The 18,190-nt window shown below is 41.9% G+C and overlaps 2 protein-coding genes across 2 annotated transcripts; both read right to left on the bottom strand.

Annotated features, from left to right (window-relative positions):
• Positions 1-5,275: 5,275 nt before the first annotated feature.
• LOC119730560 lies at positions 5,276-7,306 on the bottom strand. Its single transcript, XM_038203534.1, has 2 exons — positions 6,203-7,306; positions 5,276-5,958 (listed from the first exon to the last, which is right to left on the bottom strand). Exons 1-2 carry the CDS (start codon positions 6,600-6,602, stop codon positions 5,483-5,485), a joined length of 876 nt encoding a protein of 291 aa, XP_038059462.1. The 5' UTR covers positions 6,603-7,306; the 3' UTR covers positions 5,276-5,482.
• A 1,598-nt stretch (positions 7,307-8,904) lies between these two features.
• LOC119730869 (development-specific protein LVN1.2-like) lies at positions 8,905-16,344 on the bottom strand. Its single transcript, XM_038203932.1, has 6 exons — positions 16,109-16,344; positions 14,599-14,756; positions 12,730-12,811; positions 11,449-11,604; positions 10,600-10,691; positions 8,905-9,212 (listed from the first exon to the last, which is right to left on the bottom strand). The coding sequence occupies exons 1-6, from the start codon at positions 16,206-16,208 to the stop codon at positions 9,156-9,158; spliced, it is 645 nt and encodes a 214-aa protein (XP_038059860.1). The 5' UTR covers positions 16,209-16,344; the 3' UTR covers positions 8,905-9,155.
• Between the last annotated feature and the right edge of the window lie 1,846 nt (positions 16,345-18,190).

The following is an 18,190-nucleotide window of genomic DNA, read 5'->3' as shown; positions in this document are numbered from 1 at the left end:
CCGTACCGTCGTCAAAGCCAAGCAAGTTTGCAAGACGACCCTGCAAGTTAAGTACCACGCTGTCTTCCGTCTTTATGATGACTTTTTGAATATATTTGCTGTACGTGAATCGAACTAGTCCACCGTGCTGGATGGAGGGTTCGAAACTCCTGAATAGTTCTACAGGTGTCGGATAATACCCCTCCGGTATGTGGTGAAAGTGAAATATGGAATCTGTGTCTCCGGCCGAGCACGCCAACAGGTTACCTTCGGTGACGTTCAACCAGCGATGAGGATAAATCACTTCAGCCAGGGCCACCTCCCAATCACCTTCAAACGACAAGGGTGATGGTAAATTCGCAAAGAAATGACTCAATGTGTTGTTAGGATAAGTGTCCATAGAACTGTTGCTAGGGAGCGTGACGTAAAAAGAGTCCGCCATGATGTAGCTGAGCTTTAATTGTGTTGGTAAGTGCTGACGTCAATGGGGTTTTATAACTTGTGCAGACTCGTCACCCAGCTGTTAAACTTGTCTGGGTATCCTAACCACTTGACAAAATACTCCGTTTGTCCTCGCTTTTTCCGCGTGTGTAGTACTTTCTCTACCTGGTAAAGATCGTCCAATTTAACCGCTCGTTGAAGTTCTTGCTCGTAGAACGTCCCGTCCAGCTCCTCGCCGTCGTAATCTTTCAACGTGTACACGGGAGGATGGCGCGGGATTCGAGCGCTGACCGTGAACAGTTCAGTGGTCCAGCTTGGAAGATATCCTTTTTTAAACGGTCTGGCCGCCATGCTGATGCGTACCGTGTCTCCCACACTGAACTTGTAGGAAACGGGTTTGACCGCATTACCGATAGTCTCGTATAGGGTTTTCCAAATAGTTTCGGCGTTGTCTTTATTTACCGAGGCTGGAGTGGTCCTTATGCTTCGGTGGTAAGCGTGGTTGTACGCCGTCATTAATTTCGGCAAAGCCTTGATGTACTTGTGGCTATTGGTGGCCGTGAAATATTTGTACATCTTTGTCTTGAGCGTCCTGTTGAATCTCTCCACCACGCTGGCTTTTGTCTCATTTTGGGTCGTGAAGAAACCGATTTTGTTGTTCTTCAGAAATGACGTACGACGTACCAAAACAAGTTGGTGTTTGAGCGATGTCACGGAAAAGAGTATGTTAATAATGTGTTGTTTTTTTTTCTTCTTACGTCTCGGACACGTCCGACCATGTACGACTCACTAATAATTGTACACCTAATGTCATAAAAACGATTAGGTATTAAAAACATGAGAACAAAATATTACTTTCTCCATCCAGACTAAAAATAACGATCCTATTCACTTCGACTAAGAGTTTTGTAGCAAGGTGATACGTATGCGACTACCAAATACATTCACCTACCAATATACACGACTCTGGCTTAAAATCATAGCGTGAATATTAACTACAAGTGACGGAAACATCGTGTCAACATTTGCCTAATACAACAACTAGGTACCGGCACTCGGATAAAAAGAGTTTCAGATAAAATATAAACATGTTTTCTTACCTCTACATCTTCTATCCCTTGCAAATGAGGCGGCGTCTCTGGGATAACTTGGGGTTCGTTGGATGGGCCAGCAAGTGCTTCATCCTCCATTCTTGCAATCAGGTCTAGCTGAGACTCCGTCGGATCAGGAGAAAATTGGTAGTACATGTCATCTTCGGGCAAAGCCATGACGGCAACACTAGCAAGCGTTGAATTGGCGACACAATCGGCGCGGACGGTTTATATAGCCACTGGGACCTTTGAAATCTCACGTCGGTGACCAAATTTGTTGACGTGTTAACTAGACCCACGCTACTAAGTATTTTCGAGAAAAAAAAAATAATAATAATAAAAATAAAGTGACGGCGTGGTGAAGCGACGCTACTTCAGAATTAATTACAGGGCGTCGTTCCTTCTAACTTGTATTGAGACATTACCATCTCACGGAGATCAAGTAAAGTTCCAATCCACTTTTGGAGCGTCAGTCCTTTCAAACTAAGGGAAGCTACCATCTTCTCGCGACGATTAAGCTGGAGTACAATTCCACTCCAGAGCGTCGGTCTTTCCAAACTAAAGGAAGATACCATCATCTCACGCAGATCAAGTAAAGTTACAATCACTTTCGTGGCGTCTGTCCTTTCAAACTAAAGAAGATTCCACCATCTCACGAAGATGAGATTGGCAACTTGAATAAAGACACCTCTCTCTCGAGTATACATTCAGCGAAGAATGAAAGAGGTTTTGCGAACAACAACCGATACATACGTCAGAGCTACCGGCAAGTCGTGTTAGTGTTCATTCGTTTTGAACGTACGCAGGACGGGCATTTACGTTTCAGCCAATGAAAAGCTTTGCTTGCCACGCTCCACCCACAGTTACCGCCCACCATGACCGTCTACTGCCTTACTTTTATTATTCAAATTGTTCGCTGCTTGTATTACTATTAATCATGATAGCGATGCAAGAGGATTCCAACTCGTTGAGCGGTACAAATATCAACATAACAAAACAACATTCTAAGTGGCAGGATCGGGAACAATAAAGTGGAGTTGTATAGTGCTGTACCTATAGGCGACATATGACGTGATGAAGAAATGCACTGGAAATGTTGTACATGTACGTGTATACGTGTATAGGACACTGTAGTGCACAACTCAAACTCATGTTGAAATCTTCCGACAAAGTTTGTCAACCATTTTCCTGTCAATAAAAGTAAATACAAACAAATGTCTGTTTCTTTGAAGCTCTATCGTATAATCTCCGATAAATAAAAACTGAAATTAACAAAATAAAAGACTTGTTATTAATTATATTACATGTATATATTATAAATAATTAATCATAAATAAAAATTGGAAGGACTTGCCGAAACTTGGGTCAGCTAAGTTTGTTGATTTGTAGTTTCAGGGCATTGTACTCTTTAAACAGTTTGCATACAAATATGTCTTTTTATTGGAGATTCAGTTAAGGTTAATTTTAAACGTAATGACCCAAACTTTTTTCTCAGCGTCGTTAAACATTGGTGATTTACTCTATAAAACTTTTGATTTACTCCATAAACCTCTTCTTTGTTTATAAACTTATGGCGATATGCATTTAAAACAAGTGCCCTCTCCTCATCATTGATATTTACACGGGCACATTTGTCGAACGTCCCCCATTTCGTGCCTCACTTTCGTCTTGCTTTCAGAGTGACAGTAGCCGACGGTGGCCTTTAGCTTTTACAGGCAAACAATGTACATGTATATGTCTTGTTAATCTGAATACTGACTGTACCCTGCGTAAGCATTTATAATCCTACGTACCGTTTTTATTGTTGTTCTAAGTAGCGCTCGTACCCTGCCTTAGCCTTATTATTTCCTTGCGTTCCGAGTGTATTGTTAATCTGAATACTGACTGTTCCCTACGTAAGCCTTTTTAATCCTACATAGTGTCTATTGTAGCGCTCGTACCCTGCCTAAGCCTTATTCTTTCCTTACGTTCCAAGTGTATTGTAAATCTGAATACTGACTGTACCCTACGTAAGCCCTTATAATAGTGTCTATTGTAGCGCTCGTACCCTGCCTTAGCCTTATTCTTTCCTTACGTTCCAAGTGTATTGTTAATCTGAATACTGACTGTACCCTACTAAGCCTTTATAATAGTGTCTATAGCACTCGTACCCTCATGGGCGTCGCGAGGGGGGGGGGGCAAGGGGGGCACTCCCCCCCCCCTGGAAAAGCAAAAAAAAAAAAATGAAGGAAAAAAAAAAAAAAAAAAAAAAAAGGGGCGCGAAGACAAAGTGGTGTAAATTTAATGAGTTGGGGGGGGGCAAAATGTCCCGTCCCCCCTCTTAAACTGATAAATCGAGAATGTGTTGAGAAATACAAGCATTTTTTGGCAAAAAAAATGTTTCCCCCCTCTAGAAAAAATCCTGGCGACGCCCATGCGTACCCTGCCTTAGCCTTTTTCTTTCCTTACGTTCTAAGTGTATTGTAAATCTGAATACTGACTGTATGCTGTACCCTACGTAAGCCTTCAGAATAGTTTCTATTGTAGCGCAATCTTGGCAAAGGTGCAGGCAAACAAAATATGCCCGTGCAGAGAAAACCCATAAACAGAGTGTTGAAATAATGCCAAAGAAAAGCCAGCTCTTCGTCCAGGAAAAAATCAGCAAGGGGTACACTTATCAATAACAGAAAGTAATAATATAGAAAGGAACTTGGTTGTGGCCACGGGATCCATGACTAAAGGCAGTATGTACAGTAGGCTTAAATGCTGAGAGGACTCCCTGCAGAGTGAATTCATATACCTGCACTAAACTAATTACGTGCGTATTCTGTTTGCTTTACCGACTAGATTTTGTTCAAAACACATCATGTACAATGTACATGTACATCATGTACAACGTAATGTACTTGCAAAATTGCTTCGATAGAGAGATTCAGCAGGCATTGTGTGAGACAGCTTTAATTGTAAGAGATCCTCTTTTGTTATTTAGATTTTTGTACCGCTCAACGAGTTGGAATCCTCTTGCATCGCTATCATGATTAATAGTAATACAAGCAGCGAACAATTTGAATAATAAAAGTAAGGCAGTAGACGGTCATGGTGGGCGGTAACTGTGGGTGGAGCGTGGCAAGCAAAGCTTTTCATTGGGTGAGACGTAAATGCCCGTCCTGCGTACGTTCAAAACGAATGAACACTATTAAAAACGTTTTCATAATGGACCCGTTGGCGCTGTCACTCGACTGACGTGAATCGACTTGTTCTTTTCGTTATGGTAACAAAACACCTGGGGATGAACAGGCGGATAATCCCTCTAACGAAGTTCCCGGTGAATAGGTTCATTACCATTATTCCTCATACAGCCGGACTTTGAGTAATGAAGTACCCGCACTGCCCGTGTGAATGTCTTCCCATCTATTGAAACATGATCACGGTGGCGCTGTCACTCGACTGACGTGAATCGACTTGTTCTTTTCGTTAATGGTAACAATACACTTGGGCATGAAGAAGCGGATAATCCCTCTAAGGAAGTTCCCGGTGAATAGGATCATTACCGTCATTTCTCATACAGCCGGTCTTTGAGTTAAGTAAGTACCCGCACTGCCCGTGGGAAAGTCTTCCCATCTGTTAAAACACGATCTAGACCGTATAACTATATGTATACAACAATTATTTATTTTACTTTGCTTTAACCCATCCACCCACCACTTTAAAAGTAATGTAAAAACACAATTTATTAAAAGTCTAACTTGTATTTATTAATTTAAATAAGTAAATTCACCCCGACATCGTCAAATGAATACACCACACACTTTCTGATTTTGTTTGCCCTACATCAATCATTTTATTTATTCATTTTTTGTTTCATTCAAACTTGGAACTTTACCCACCACCATTAATAACCAGTATTAACTTTTAGCTTTTGAAAATAAGTAACTACATTAGTTCAGGAGTAGACTATAACAACGGTGCTCCTTTCTTGCTTATTTCAAATGTTACTCGACGAGATTGATTGTGTACTGAACAAGTTCAGTGGTGTTATCGAAAAGCATCGTATAGAACGAAGTGCCAATATCTGATTGATCAGCCTTCCATTCGGTCAAAATGTCTGCAATGATCGGGTTTATCTCGGCGTTCAAGTCCACCCCTTCGCCGCTGAATGAACTAGCGCCCAAAAGGGCAGCTACTGCGTGAAACATAGGTAGAACCCTGCCCGTGTCTAGTGACTGGATTGCTTCATCGAAGTGCTCGTCCATGAAATCATCGATGCGGTTCTCAGGATTCACGCCGAAGAAGAGGCATGCGTGGTCCCATTGACTTGTCCAGTCCTCCTCGCATCCTTCACAGCCAAGTTGTTCTTGCGCACGGTAGACTAGCCGAAGTATCTCGTCCGTGATGAGCTTAGTCAAGATTCGCTTGGTGAGTCTTCTTGCCCGTGCCCGTCGATCGACAATGTCCTGATTCGTAGACTCTGTAGTGAAATTAAGAAAAAAGAAACGGAAAGAGTAAGCGTTGAGATACTGTGATGATTTAGACCATGTCTATGGCTTCGTTGATAGCCTTGCTCCGATCGGACAAATTCATCCATTCCTCTGCCGTGAGGTTCAGCCCCTTTTTTCCTGGCAGTAGTTTAGTTTTGTCTTCGTTGAAGTAGTATTCTCGTAGGTTAACGTACACGTGACCCTTGAAGCGCTTGACATAAACATAACGCTCACCTCCAATGTGGAATCTAACGGCGTTCCTGTCGTTCTCTTCCTGCTCGGGGTCCGGGCTGAACTTTCTCTTCTTGCCGGGTTTTCCCTTGATGAACGGGGGTTCGGCGAGTTTCATGGGTGGTTTGCCGGACAGCTCTGCCATGGCAGCTGCCAGCAAGTCCGGTGCAGGCCCGGAGTCCGCCTGACTCTCCTCCTGTTGAGCTGGTTGGACGGTAGGTATGGCCCACAGGCTCTCTCGGGTGAAAACGTTGTAATAATACGGTCTCTTCTCACTTGCGCTGTAAGCTTCGCGCCAGCCTCTTTTCACCTGGGTGTGAGTTAACTTTTTCACACACTCAAACGGCCCATTTTCTAAACCAATGGATGGCGAAGATGGAGGTACGATTGGTCCTGGATCCATCTCTTTTAGAGGGCAAATTTGTTTGATTTTGCGTGCAGAAAATTGCGTTATCTTGCAGAGAATTCGATGTCTTCAGTGGCAGGCAGACGAATGACCATCAAAAAACAAACGCTCCGACTTTTATACGCAGTCCTCTCGTATCCACAACAATCCATTATATTACGTTGCGGGTTTTAACTTGTCCGAAGCATCTCTATTCATTACGGGTTATTCCCATTGTTCCCTCCGGGCTTGTCCGAACTTGTTTGTGACGTCACATCTACGACGTCTTCTGTTGCTGTCTTTGACTCGCCCGAGTCTACCTGTCACGTCATGTACCCAAACGTCTTCTACTTAACACACTCAGACGTGTCTATATTTAGAAACATATACATTTATCTTCCAATCACCATCGACTGTATAATTTAAATTAACCAATCGGCATTAAGCGTACTATTTGAATTAACCAATCAGATTTGAAACTTATCCCCACTCCGTTCGGTTCACTAGCGCGAGCTCACCATCGCCACTAACGTGGCTCGGTATATGAGGCCCTGCTCGCGACTTCGTCGCTCGCACGCAACCCTCGAGACAAGTCTCCAGGCTTGCGCTACTGCCCACTCCGTTCGGGTTCACTAGCGTGAGCTCACCGTCGCCACTAACGTGGCTCGGTATATGAAGCCCTGCTTGCGACTTCGTCGCTACCACGGTACCCGCACCACTTCCACCAACCCGCACCACCCGCACCACCCGCACCACCCGCACCACCCGCACCACCCGCACCACCCGCACCACCTGCACCCACCCTCCGAGTAGCACCACAAATAGGGGTCCCATCGACGCCTCCTATACTACTAACATGATACAAAAAAATGTGTGTATGCTAAGTAAAATGCTTGCGTAATTAAATCTTCAGACTCGTTCAAACCAAGTATAACAACTACAAATGAAATGCCAAACAATATACTAGCAATACTGTAACTCCGGCTGCACTGTGTTTCATTGGGACAGCTTCTCGTCTCAGGCGTGCTACAAATACGACTGTGCTTTTTGAACAAACAATTTACGATATCGGATCAAAATTCAGGGTATTTCTGTTAGGCATTGACACTGGCTTCTAAATAACTCTACAGGGTATCGAAGTGTGACGTCATTTTGAACCGGGAAGTGTAGCGCAAACAAATGGAGTACGCGCGCGTGTTGGTCCACGGGCTGAATCACGCGTTAATGTCTTTTTTACACACACTGGTGCAGTGCCCGTCTAAAATGTGCATGTTCGGGAAGTGCAAATTGCTTTGCCGCTGGTATTGGTTGCATACTTGTAGAGTTTTTGAGAACTGCTCGTGCAAACAACGCACGCGATTCAATGGTCACAGGTTGAACGCACACTCACGTCAAAGTTTGTGCCAAGTTTGAAGTTGTTTGGGCGAGTGGTTCTCGAAAAAGCTGCAAAAAAGGCGAAGATATTCACCTCTACTGGACAATGGTAACGCCTTGCAGTAAGGTTGCTCAGTCGACCGCCTACAATGGTTGCTCAAATGCATGTGCCCGTGAAGCCACTCACGTACGTGTACATAGGTAAACATGGCATGCAGTGTTATTCACCTATACTGGACAATCGTATCGCCCTACAATACACACGCGCGTGCCCGCCACCTTCTTTTTTGCCAGTGTTTGCGTGGGCGTGATGTATTCACTTCGGTACCCAATACCGCTTGAGATGAACCCAAAAGTAGCCGGTGTCATAATGAAATCTGGACTTTTATATCTTACATGGATTCTAACCCTCACACGTGACCTATTACTGTCCTAATAAGCTTCACTTAGGCATGCGCAATACAACCGATGTGCCCATACTTCAAACAGTCCAAATTTCACACTACAACGGCATATATTTCTTACTGCACATACGCACAATGCGTTTACAGGGATCAACCCACAAAGTTCAGGCCAGATTCGACAAATCCGGCTCAGATTTGATCTGATACTATAATGGCGCTTTTTCGGGTCAAATGGCCAAGAAAGGTGACTCGGAGTCGAAGAAGTGTCATTTTGACACAGAAAAGTATTAGGTCAAATTTGACCAGGAATCCGGATCAGATTTGACTTGATACTCTTCTAGCGCCTTTTTTCGGGTCAAATGGCCAAGAAAGGTGACTCGGAGAAGTGTCATTTTGACACGGAAAAGTGTTAGGTCAAATTTGACCCGAAATCCGGATCAGATTTGACCTGATTCTCTTCTGGCGCGTTTTTTTTTTCGGGTCAAATGGCCAAGAAAGGTGGCTCGGATATGTGCCATTTTGACACGGTCAAATTTGACCCATATTTGGGTCGAATCTTACCCCGGACCTTTAAGAGTGTAGGTCTATAGCTGAAATACAGGGGAATCATAGAGCTATATTAAATTAATATAGCTCTATGGGGGAATAGACAAAAGCTCTGAGAATAAAACAAACATGTTTTTGCACTTTGAACGTTAGTATTAACCTATAAAACACAGTGTATAGTTCTGCTAAATCCTGCGATTTGTTCTACCGTCACCCGTCGGGATGAATGTGCAGACAAGTAGTAATTTTACGAGAACAGCTTGTAAGATGGTCGGTTGCCAAAAACTGGTTCCTCGGTAAACGACTGCGAATTTAGAAAAAGGAAAATTTTAAAAACGGTGCATTAACAGCCATCCGTTCTTGTACCGCTATTCTGCAGTAAAGCTATCAAGTCAGCTAACCTCGTGAAGCTATAATGGTGCAAGTACCCTGAAAAAACTGTGTTTAAAGTTTGAACACATTTCTCAACACGTAATACATGTAATATCCAGTTTTCACGTGTTTTAATCCGCGCAATGTTTACACTTGTGGATGTATGTGGCATGTTAAGGCATCGTACGAAAGCCTGTTATTATACCGCCAACTATAATTATAGATGTAAACACAAATGCCTTACAGGATTCAAGTCGAAAGACAGGGTTAATACAGACTTGCCTCTCTCTTTTTATCACCAAAATGTCTCAAAAATTTACTTGAAGATAAGGCCAAAAAAAAGTCTCCGGTTTCTGGTATGGAGCTTGCCCAAAAAGTGGTGCGGCGACTTTCTTTTTTGCTTCAAATGTTGGCTGATGACTGCAAATGGTGCCCGACTAAACTTAGTGCAAATGTATGGGAGTCCGGAGAGGCCACATAAAGCTTAATGTCGATCATAACCCCATCTAAAAACACGTTAAAATTGTGCAGCAGCAGGATTCCAGTCAAACCAGTGAGTTTGGCGGTTTTGAGACATCATCTTTGATTGAAAAAAAAACTTTTTCATTTTGCCGACGCGCATGGCTACGGCGACGCGCGCGCATACCAGAAACCGGAGACTTTTTTTTTGGGCCTGATAGGGGACTTGTTACAATTTATTCCTGATGACTAAAACATGTATCAAAGACCATTTGCATCTGACGTCACATCTGAGGACAGGTCTTTATTGCGCTCGTGATACAGTTGAGTACAGAGATATTTTGCGTTACATACTTAAGTGGACATTGCTTTGTTCTCGTGTAGTTACGAAATAACAAGTTTAAAAACATTGACACGTGCTGCAAAGAGTTTTTGAAAGTGAATTTTTGACCTTACTTTCCCTCAATAATTAATTTACTTCAATTTGCTATAAATAACCCTTAACCAAACATGCCTCTAACACTGTTTTTTTTTCGAAAGTGGAAAACACTGTGTCACGACCTGTGCGAGTCCACAAAACAGTTCTTGCAACATGTGGAGGCTCATTTGTTCACTGGTCGAAGTCCCCAAAGTGAATTGCAATGCCCGTACACCAGTTTGTACCTGTATTTGCCCACATTGTCTAACTGTGCATGGTCTTGAACAGCTGCAGCCAGATGCTTTATACATAGGCCATAATTCACAAGATTATGTGAAGCTCATCCGAGTATCCCAGCGCCTTGTTTGCAGGGCGGTGGGATAAGGGCGCACCGTGCAATTAAGGGGTCTATTTGTGATGAGCAATGTTATATTCGCCTTACCTTCGGGCAGTAGTCAGGCACCGTGAAGTATTTGGACGGGTTCTTGATTCCCTGGCTGTAGTTGTAAAACCCAGTCACGGCAAGGAGAGCAGCTATACAAAAATATAACCAATAGTATTTATGTCTGAAGGCCTGATAAACTAAACGGGAAAAGTCCAAAATGGCGGCTATTGCACCGTTCACGTGATACTGTCACGTGGATGCAAATCCTTAATAGTTGAGCTATATTGCGAATCTCCCAAATGTATGAAATATTATTTCTAAACTTAAATGAAGAAGGACACTTAATATATCTATCCATATCTTCCCCGATTGGATTACAATGTGTTTAATTTAGAAGTAGGGGGCAGACCTGAAGGCCCAGAATTGCCTACGCAGACCAAATCACGATTTGTATGCTCTAAATTGTTGTATTATTAGAGCATTTTGTGGACCATGAACTTGAAGGTTTGTTATAAAAAGGGGCGCTGAAGCCGTGCAAAGGACTGCGAGCTCGTATTTTTGTGAAATTTTGATGAAATTGGGCCCGAAAATTGCTCTATTTTGCAATGGAGTGCATGAAACTTTTTTTTTTTTCAAAATGGCAATGGGCCACAGGACTCCTTTTAGGGGTGATAATGTTTGGATGGAATCTTCTCCCAAAAGTCATCGGATGGCCACCCATAACAGAAAATGAAAGATGATGAAATAAGCTTTAATTTGATAGGTGTCTCAAATACCTCGGAGAGTTGTGAGTATTTTAAATAAATTTTGGAAGTAAGCGTAATTTTCACTGAAGTCTCATGGGAGTCGATCTGCACCACATGGTACCCGTCGTTTCGGTGTTCTGAGAGAATGGGTTGTGCTTACTTTCTCCAAACTGTCCAATCACGTTGAAGCTATTTGGAATGCAATCGGTTTTGGAGACAGACAGCGAAGCTGTGCCAGTCTTGAAGGATATGCCGAACGAGTCAACAGTCAACTTATGGTCGCCCAGGTAGACAGTTTCCTGGTATGTAGCATTGTCTGTAGATAGACGAAGAAGAAAAACGTTATTCGGATCAAATGGGTTTTCGAGAACAGCACTTACAATATATGAGCACCAATATGATTAACAGATTATGGCCATGCAACGCCACGAAGGCAGTTTCGTTTAACAATTCCAAGATGCCTAAAACAATGAGGGCGCTATAAAGACACTAGGTTTGTTGACAGTGTGTGCAGTGTCCAGGCCTAGTGTTTAACTTGTAAACGCTTTTTGCAGTAGTTTGCATGATGAATCCGACTCAAGTTTAGACGCGTTACAATAAATAATTTATGTTAGTAAACTCTTGCAAGAAAGCCATTTTATAATGTGTTTAACAGTTAGACACTTTCAACTGCAGAGATGAATCAATGCAAATATTCATTTGATCTGGCTCGAATCTACGGAAGCTTAACCTTGCGCAGCGTTTACAAAAAAAACTTTACAACTCGTCAACTGCTGCCCTCTGGGCAGCAGGTACTTTCCCGCACTACGCAAGACCCTATTCATAGCAATACAACAAAAAGCCACGTGCCAGACAGTGTCCAGAGAGTTGCCAGACAGTGCGCTGGAAAGATAATTGACTGGCGGCTGTGGTATGCAGTTGTATGCAGTTATGAAGAAAGATGGCTGTGTCAAGTTACAGGTCTTTGTTGATGTTTCAATGAGACTTGGCAGGAGGCCTGGTCGAAAGTTTGTTGACACAGCCTGGGTGAAGCCCTGGCTGCAAAGTTCATTGAATCAGCTTATTTGGCAAGGGTCGAATGAGGATTAGATGGAAGGTGACCGTCATTGGCCCTCAATTTTTGGGTTTTTTTTTCCAAAAAAATCGGTTACCTGGGGCCAAAAGGGCAACAGGTCACTCTGCGCAGGGTTAACTTGCCCATTCGCGACTCCGCTTTTTCTTGATAAATTATCAGGAAGTGTCCAACTGAGACGACTTTCCTAGATCAGGGAAAGATGACCTCCGAGATAAGATATTACAGAAGTCTTTCTGAGAATGAAAGACGTCTTTCGGAAAGTACGGACGGGAGTAAAAACTCCGCATTTCCGTGATAAATATCCGTTTTAATGCCGCATGCATCACATGGTACTTACACGTGACACAGACATCACGTGGTACTTACCAGGAACACAGTGTAGCATGGGTCCGGGTACAGGCATCTTCTGGCATTGCTTGGTCTTCAGATCAATGCTGTATCCAACGCCCTTTGTGATGGAAAGAATCAATTTCGCAAATTATGTAAATTAAAAACGCACGGATTTTCGGGAATGTGGTGACAGCATTGGTCGAAAACTACAAATGGTACTTAATAGTATTGCTTGCACACAGATTTGTTTATACACATCAATGGTTTAAAAAGAAAATGTTTGTGTTATAATCAGAAATTGCATGGAGTGTCATGGCCTAGCGGTTAAGAGCACCGGACTCATGCTCTGGTGTTTCAGAGGCAACAGTGGCGTGGGTTTGAGCCCGCTGGGTGGACACTATGCCCTTGAGCAAGGCACTTATAACCATTATAGGCGTAAAGCCATAGGTCCCGTTAAAGAACCCAGTGATACTTATCGCTATGAGAAGGGGTTTGCCCTGGCTTTTCTGGTCTTCTGTATGAACTCCCACGTGGAGTATTTAGGAGATGAACCAACCACGAACCAAGAGTAACGAAGGGAGTTGGGGTGCGAGCCCCCGTCACCAAAAAGGAACAGCGCTAGCGTCCCCTAGCGTCAAATGATGTCAATTAAGCTGATGATGTCAATTGAGCAAATTGTGAATTAAGCGTGTCTAAAAAGCCCCCCCCCCCCTTATAAAAAACGCATCGCCGCATCAATTCTGGAACTTTGGTTTGACTCACGCGATAACCCAATATCACCCACGGCCGAACTTGTCAGAACAACGTCTAGGGAAATTCGTATTGGTTGTGTAATGCGCGCGCACCTGTTTTACCTAATATATGCAGCGCGCAATTAAAAAAAATATATATAGCATAGCTTCGAAGCAAACTCTAAAATTTCTTCCAATGTAATAAAAGATGCAGCAAGACCTTTGCAACTTCACTGGTTAGCTCTTTTGTTTTTAATAAGTGTGTGTAGGACTGAAAATGGACCGTAATTACCTGCAGAAGTAGCGCATGCGCACTAGTTTCCCCATTTTTTTCGGGGGAAAGATTTTAGCAGTTTCCACTGACAAGTTACACTGACAAGTGGGAGTTATTGGTTGGTCGTGACAGCGCCCTCTCGCGGCGGCGAGTTATCGCGTATCACTAAATCATTAGCAACGGCTAGTTGGACATGCTAAAATCGGCATACATGTAATATGTCATTTCAACTGATAAAGCTATGACCAGATGAATTCAATGCATGGCAACAAAACATAAACCGTCTTCATAATCTAAAGGCACGTGTCGGGGACGTGCAGGCTTTGCTCTCTAAATGCCGACATGCACTACTGTCAACAAAATGGAAAATTCCTTAAGGCGAAGTAAAACAAAAAACATGTTTCTCATCCCCGCCCGCTTTCTTTTTGGAAGCCGCCTGAAATTTGTTTTATTATTTTTTATTTTTGAAAAATGCAGTAATAAAAACCACCGAAAAAGTCCATGGTTAAAGTAAATGCATCTAAAACTGTTCATTGTATACTAATACAACCAATGAACAGTGGAAACACCAACGGTTGCAGGAAATTTTAAAATGGCGGCCATCTTAAGAAAATAAATAAATAAATAAAAAGCCCCTCTTCGTCTTTTTTTTTCAAAAACCTGGACGAGAAACATGTTGTTTTTTTTATTCGGCCTTAACTTAGACAAACTCTTTTGGGCTCTCTTCTTTGCTAAAAATACAGACATGAATGAAATTAGAAGACGAGGAAATCAAGGGATGAAGCCGATAAGCTAGAGAGAGGTGGCCATGTCCCTGTTAGCACAGAAAATTATAGTCTCCAAAATCGCTGTCGAAAACATTTTGATATGCTTTGCACGGTTTTCCGTACCCTTAATTACCTTGTTGTAGTCGAGGATGACTTGAACTTGGCTGGCTTCCCCGTCAATTATTACTGTGCCGATCTCGCCGATACGCTTGTTGGTGTAGTCAAAGGCGAGGCGCACACTTTCAAATACGGCCGAGCCCTTTCCAGCTTGACTCATCCCAACCTCTACGCCTGCACGGATACAGCAAGTGTGAAACGAATGAACTTGAAACCCACTCAGTGCTTAATATCATGTATGTCAGAGTGTATCCAAGCGACAATATGCAAGCATTCGTGAACTTCAGTTTCCTTCTTTTTTTTTCTTTCCATTTTTAGTAACATTTATTCCACAGCAAATAACCACAACATAATACAGGGTGAGTAAAAAAAAAAACGAAACCCAAATGTCGGGACTATTGTTTAGTGAAGTTCTGCATATGTAGTTTTTTTTCAAAATCTAGGATTATATAAGCCCGAATCATAAGCTATCTTTTAGTACAAGAATCATTCAAATCACTCGTACTTTTCAAGTTACGGAATTTTAAATACTACCACCGTTTTAAAGTTCTGTCCACTGTGTTTAAAATTTCGTAACTTGAGAAGTACACAAGTTGTTTGAATGATTCCTGTACTAAAAGAATACTTATGAATTGGGCCTTCATATCCTAGATTTTGAAAGTGACACATTCAAAATTTCGCTAAAACAATAGTCTCGACAATTGGGCTCCGCTTTTTTGGCTCACCCTGTAGAAAAAATCCTGATGAGATGAAGGTACGATATGGAGAGCTTAATTGTAGCATGCCTTGATACATACCTCACAACACATTGAAACTCGATAAATACATTGAGACAATAAAATGAAGGCTTAAAAGATCGCAAAGAATTGACGTTCAATGTACATGGTAAGTTACAAGAAATTGACCGAATGATTTTTTCTTTTCTTAAAACAAGCACAGAATTCAAGTTTGAAACACTTTAGGACGTATAGTATCTGAAAAAAAGCAGCTTCCACTTAGCTCGAAAGAAAAATTACTAAAACTGATCTATATCCGTTACCCATATTTGTAGCTGTTCATAAATGTCATAAGAAGCTATATTTAGCAGAGGCACGCACGCATTCAATTGCAACTGAGATTTTAATCATTTGAATAAAGGCTGAAACATTCATTAAATTTGCTGTCAAAATTTTTGTCTTGCATATACGAGGAACAATTAAGTCAACTACTTTTTCCCGAAATGTTAATGGCGCGATTGGGCCAGACTCGAGTCCACGAATCCCGCTGCGGGGGGGGGGGGGGGGGGGGGGGGGGGGGATTGCCACACCTCCTCCACAGCGAGTCCTTTACCTTCCTAGCATATCGGTACCCATGATTTAACGCCTATGGGTTGAGAGGAGTGGCCTTACTCAAGGGCACAACACGCATCACGGCAGGGCTCGGAACCCACAATCTCACGATCATGAATCATATGCTCCAGCTACGGCTAGACCACTTTCTTTCCGACCCACCCTGCATGATGCAATTAACCCATTCCATGAACTTACCCTCATTCATTTCAAATTGATCAGGGCAGCAGCACTTTGTCTGAGCGTAGCTCGTTGCCACCACAACCAGCAGAAGAAACACAACCGACTTGATGCTCATGTTGTATATACGACGAATTGCCTGGCCGGATTTGCGGATAGAAATGAAACTCCTCTTGTGCTCTTATTATCTGCGTCGATTCGAAGCTGACACGAATTTAGCAAGGGGCCAGCATTTTATAGACTTCACAATGCACCGTCCCGACCATGTGACCTGTTAATATAGGTAAACAGTGTCCCGTGGTCATGATCAATCATTACCTGCTGACGTCATATGCCAAATAAAGGATATTTCGTACAAGACGGAACAATGTCGGTCTCGACCTTTTCTGCATCATAACCTTGCGTCAGCCAGCATTTTTAACACGTACTCGAACAGTGCAGACACGGTCATAAGTGTATGATTGCACGGGGTTTTATGTGTCCAGGATCATGGGCGTCGCCAGGATTGTTTTCTAGAGGGGGGCAAAACATTTTTCTCAAAAAATTCCTGTTTTTCTCAACATATTCTTGATTTATCAGCTTTAGAGGGGGGCTATGGACATTTTGCCCCCCCCCCCACTAATTAAATTTGAACCAATTATAACTGCGCGCCTCTTTTTCTTTCTTTTTTTGCTTTTTTTTTTTTGCTTTTCCAGGCCCCCCCCCCCCCCCCTCCCCCCCCCCCCCCCCCCCCTCGCGACGCCCATGTCCAGGATGTTGACCAGGATTAACCAGTTGTGTTTCACATGAAGCTTTGACATTTCTGGTTCGAGTTGGATTCTACGAAAGCCCATTAGCGCCACTGCAAGTATATATGTTACAGATTATGTAATTCGTTATTACGGATTATTAATTCGTTATAACGGATTATTTAATTCGTTATTACGGATTATTAATTCGTTATTACGGATTATTAATTCGTTATTATGGATTATTAATTCGTTATTACGGATTACTAATTCGTTATTACGGATTATTAATTCGTTATTACGGATTATTAATTCGTTATTACGGATTATTAATTCGTTATAACGGATTATTTAATTCGTTATTACGGATTATTAATTCGTTATTACGGATTATTTAATCCGTTATTACGGATTATTAATTCGTTATTACGGATTATTAATTCGTTATTACGAATTAGGTCTGAAGTTCTCACACGTGGAGAGCACGTGACCAGGGGCCTGTGTATATAGCGCCGCTAGGCGGCGCTATCTTTGCATACAACGTTTGCACTCCTGTGCCATACTTGCCGAGTAATGACTCAGAACGTATGAGTAATTCGTAATAACGAATTAAATAGTTCGTAATAACGAATTAATAATCCGTAATAACGAATTAGTAATCCGTAATAACGAATTAAATAATCCGTTATAACGAATTAGTAATCCGTAATAACGAATTAAATAATCCGTAATAACGAATTAATAATCCGTAATAACGAATTAATAATCCGTAATAACGAATTAATAATCCGTAATAACGAATTAAATAATCCGTTATAACGAATTAGTAATCCGTAATAACGAATTAAATAATCCGTAATAACGAATTAATAATCCGTAATAACGAATTAATAATCCGTAATAACGAATTAGTAATCCGTAATAACGAATTAAATAATCCGTAATAACGAATTAATAATCCGTAATAACGAATTAATAATCCGTAATAACGAATTAAATAATCCGTTATAACGAATTAGTAATCCGTAATAACGAATTAAATAATCCGTAATAACGAATTAATAATCCGTAATAACGAATTAATAATCCGTAATAACGAATTAAATAATCCGCAACATATATACTTGCAGTGGCGCTAATGGGCTTTCGTAGGATTCTCCGTTGAGCTGTGACATACGAGTACACTAGCTCTCAACAATCTGCTGAAAACTTGAAGTCGAACAACAGCCACAACAAATAGAACAATCTGAATTTGGCCTATAGACCGCTCGCAGACGAATGTAAAACTATTCTACTTTCTTTACTGCTCTACTTTATTTCTATAGTCTTTCAAGTAGGACATTTGTCTTTGATATTTTAACGGTTATCTAAC

The sequence above is a fragment of the Patiria miniata genome, unplaced genomic scaffold (assembly GCF_015706575.1).
Source record: "Patiria miniata isolate m_02_andy unplaced genomic scaffold, ASM1570657v1 HiC_scaffold_22, whole genome shotgun sequence".
Classification (NCBI taxonomy): Eukaryota; Metazoa; Echinodermata; class Asteroidea; order Valvatida; family Asterinidae; genus Patiria; species Patiria miniata.
The sequence above is the reverse complement of the archived record's forward strand: the minus strand, read 5'-3'. Positions and strand labels throughout refer to the sequence as shown.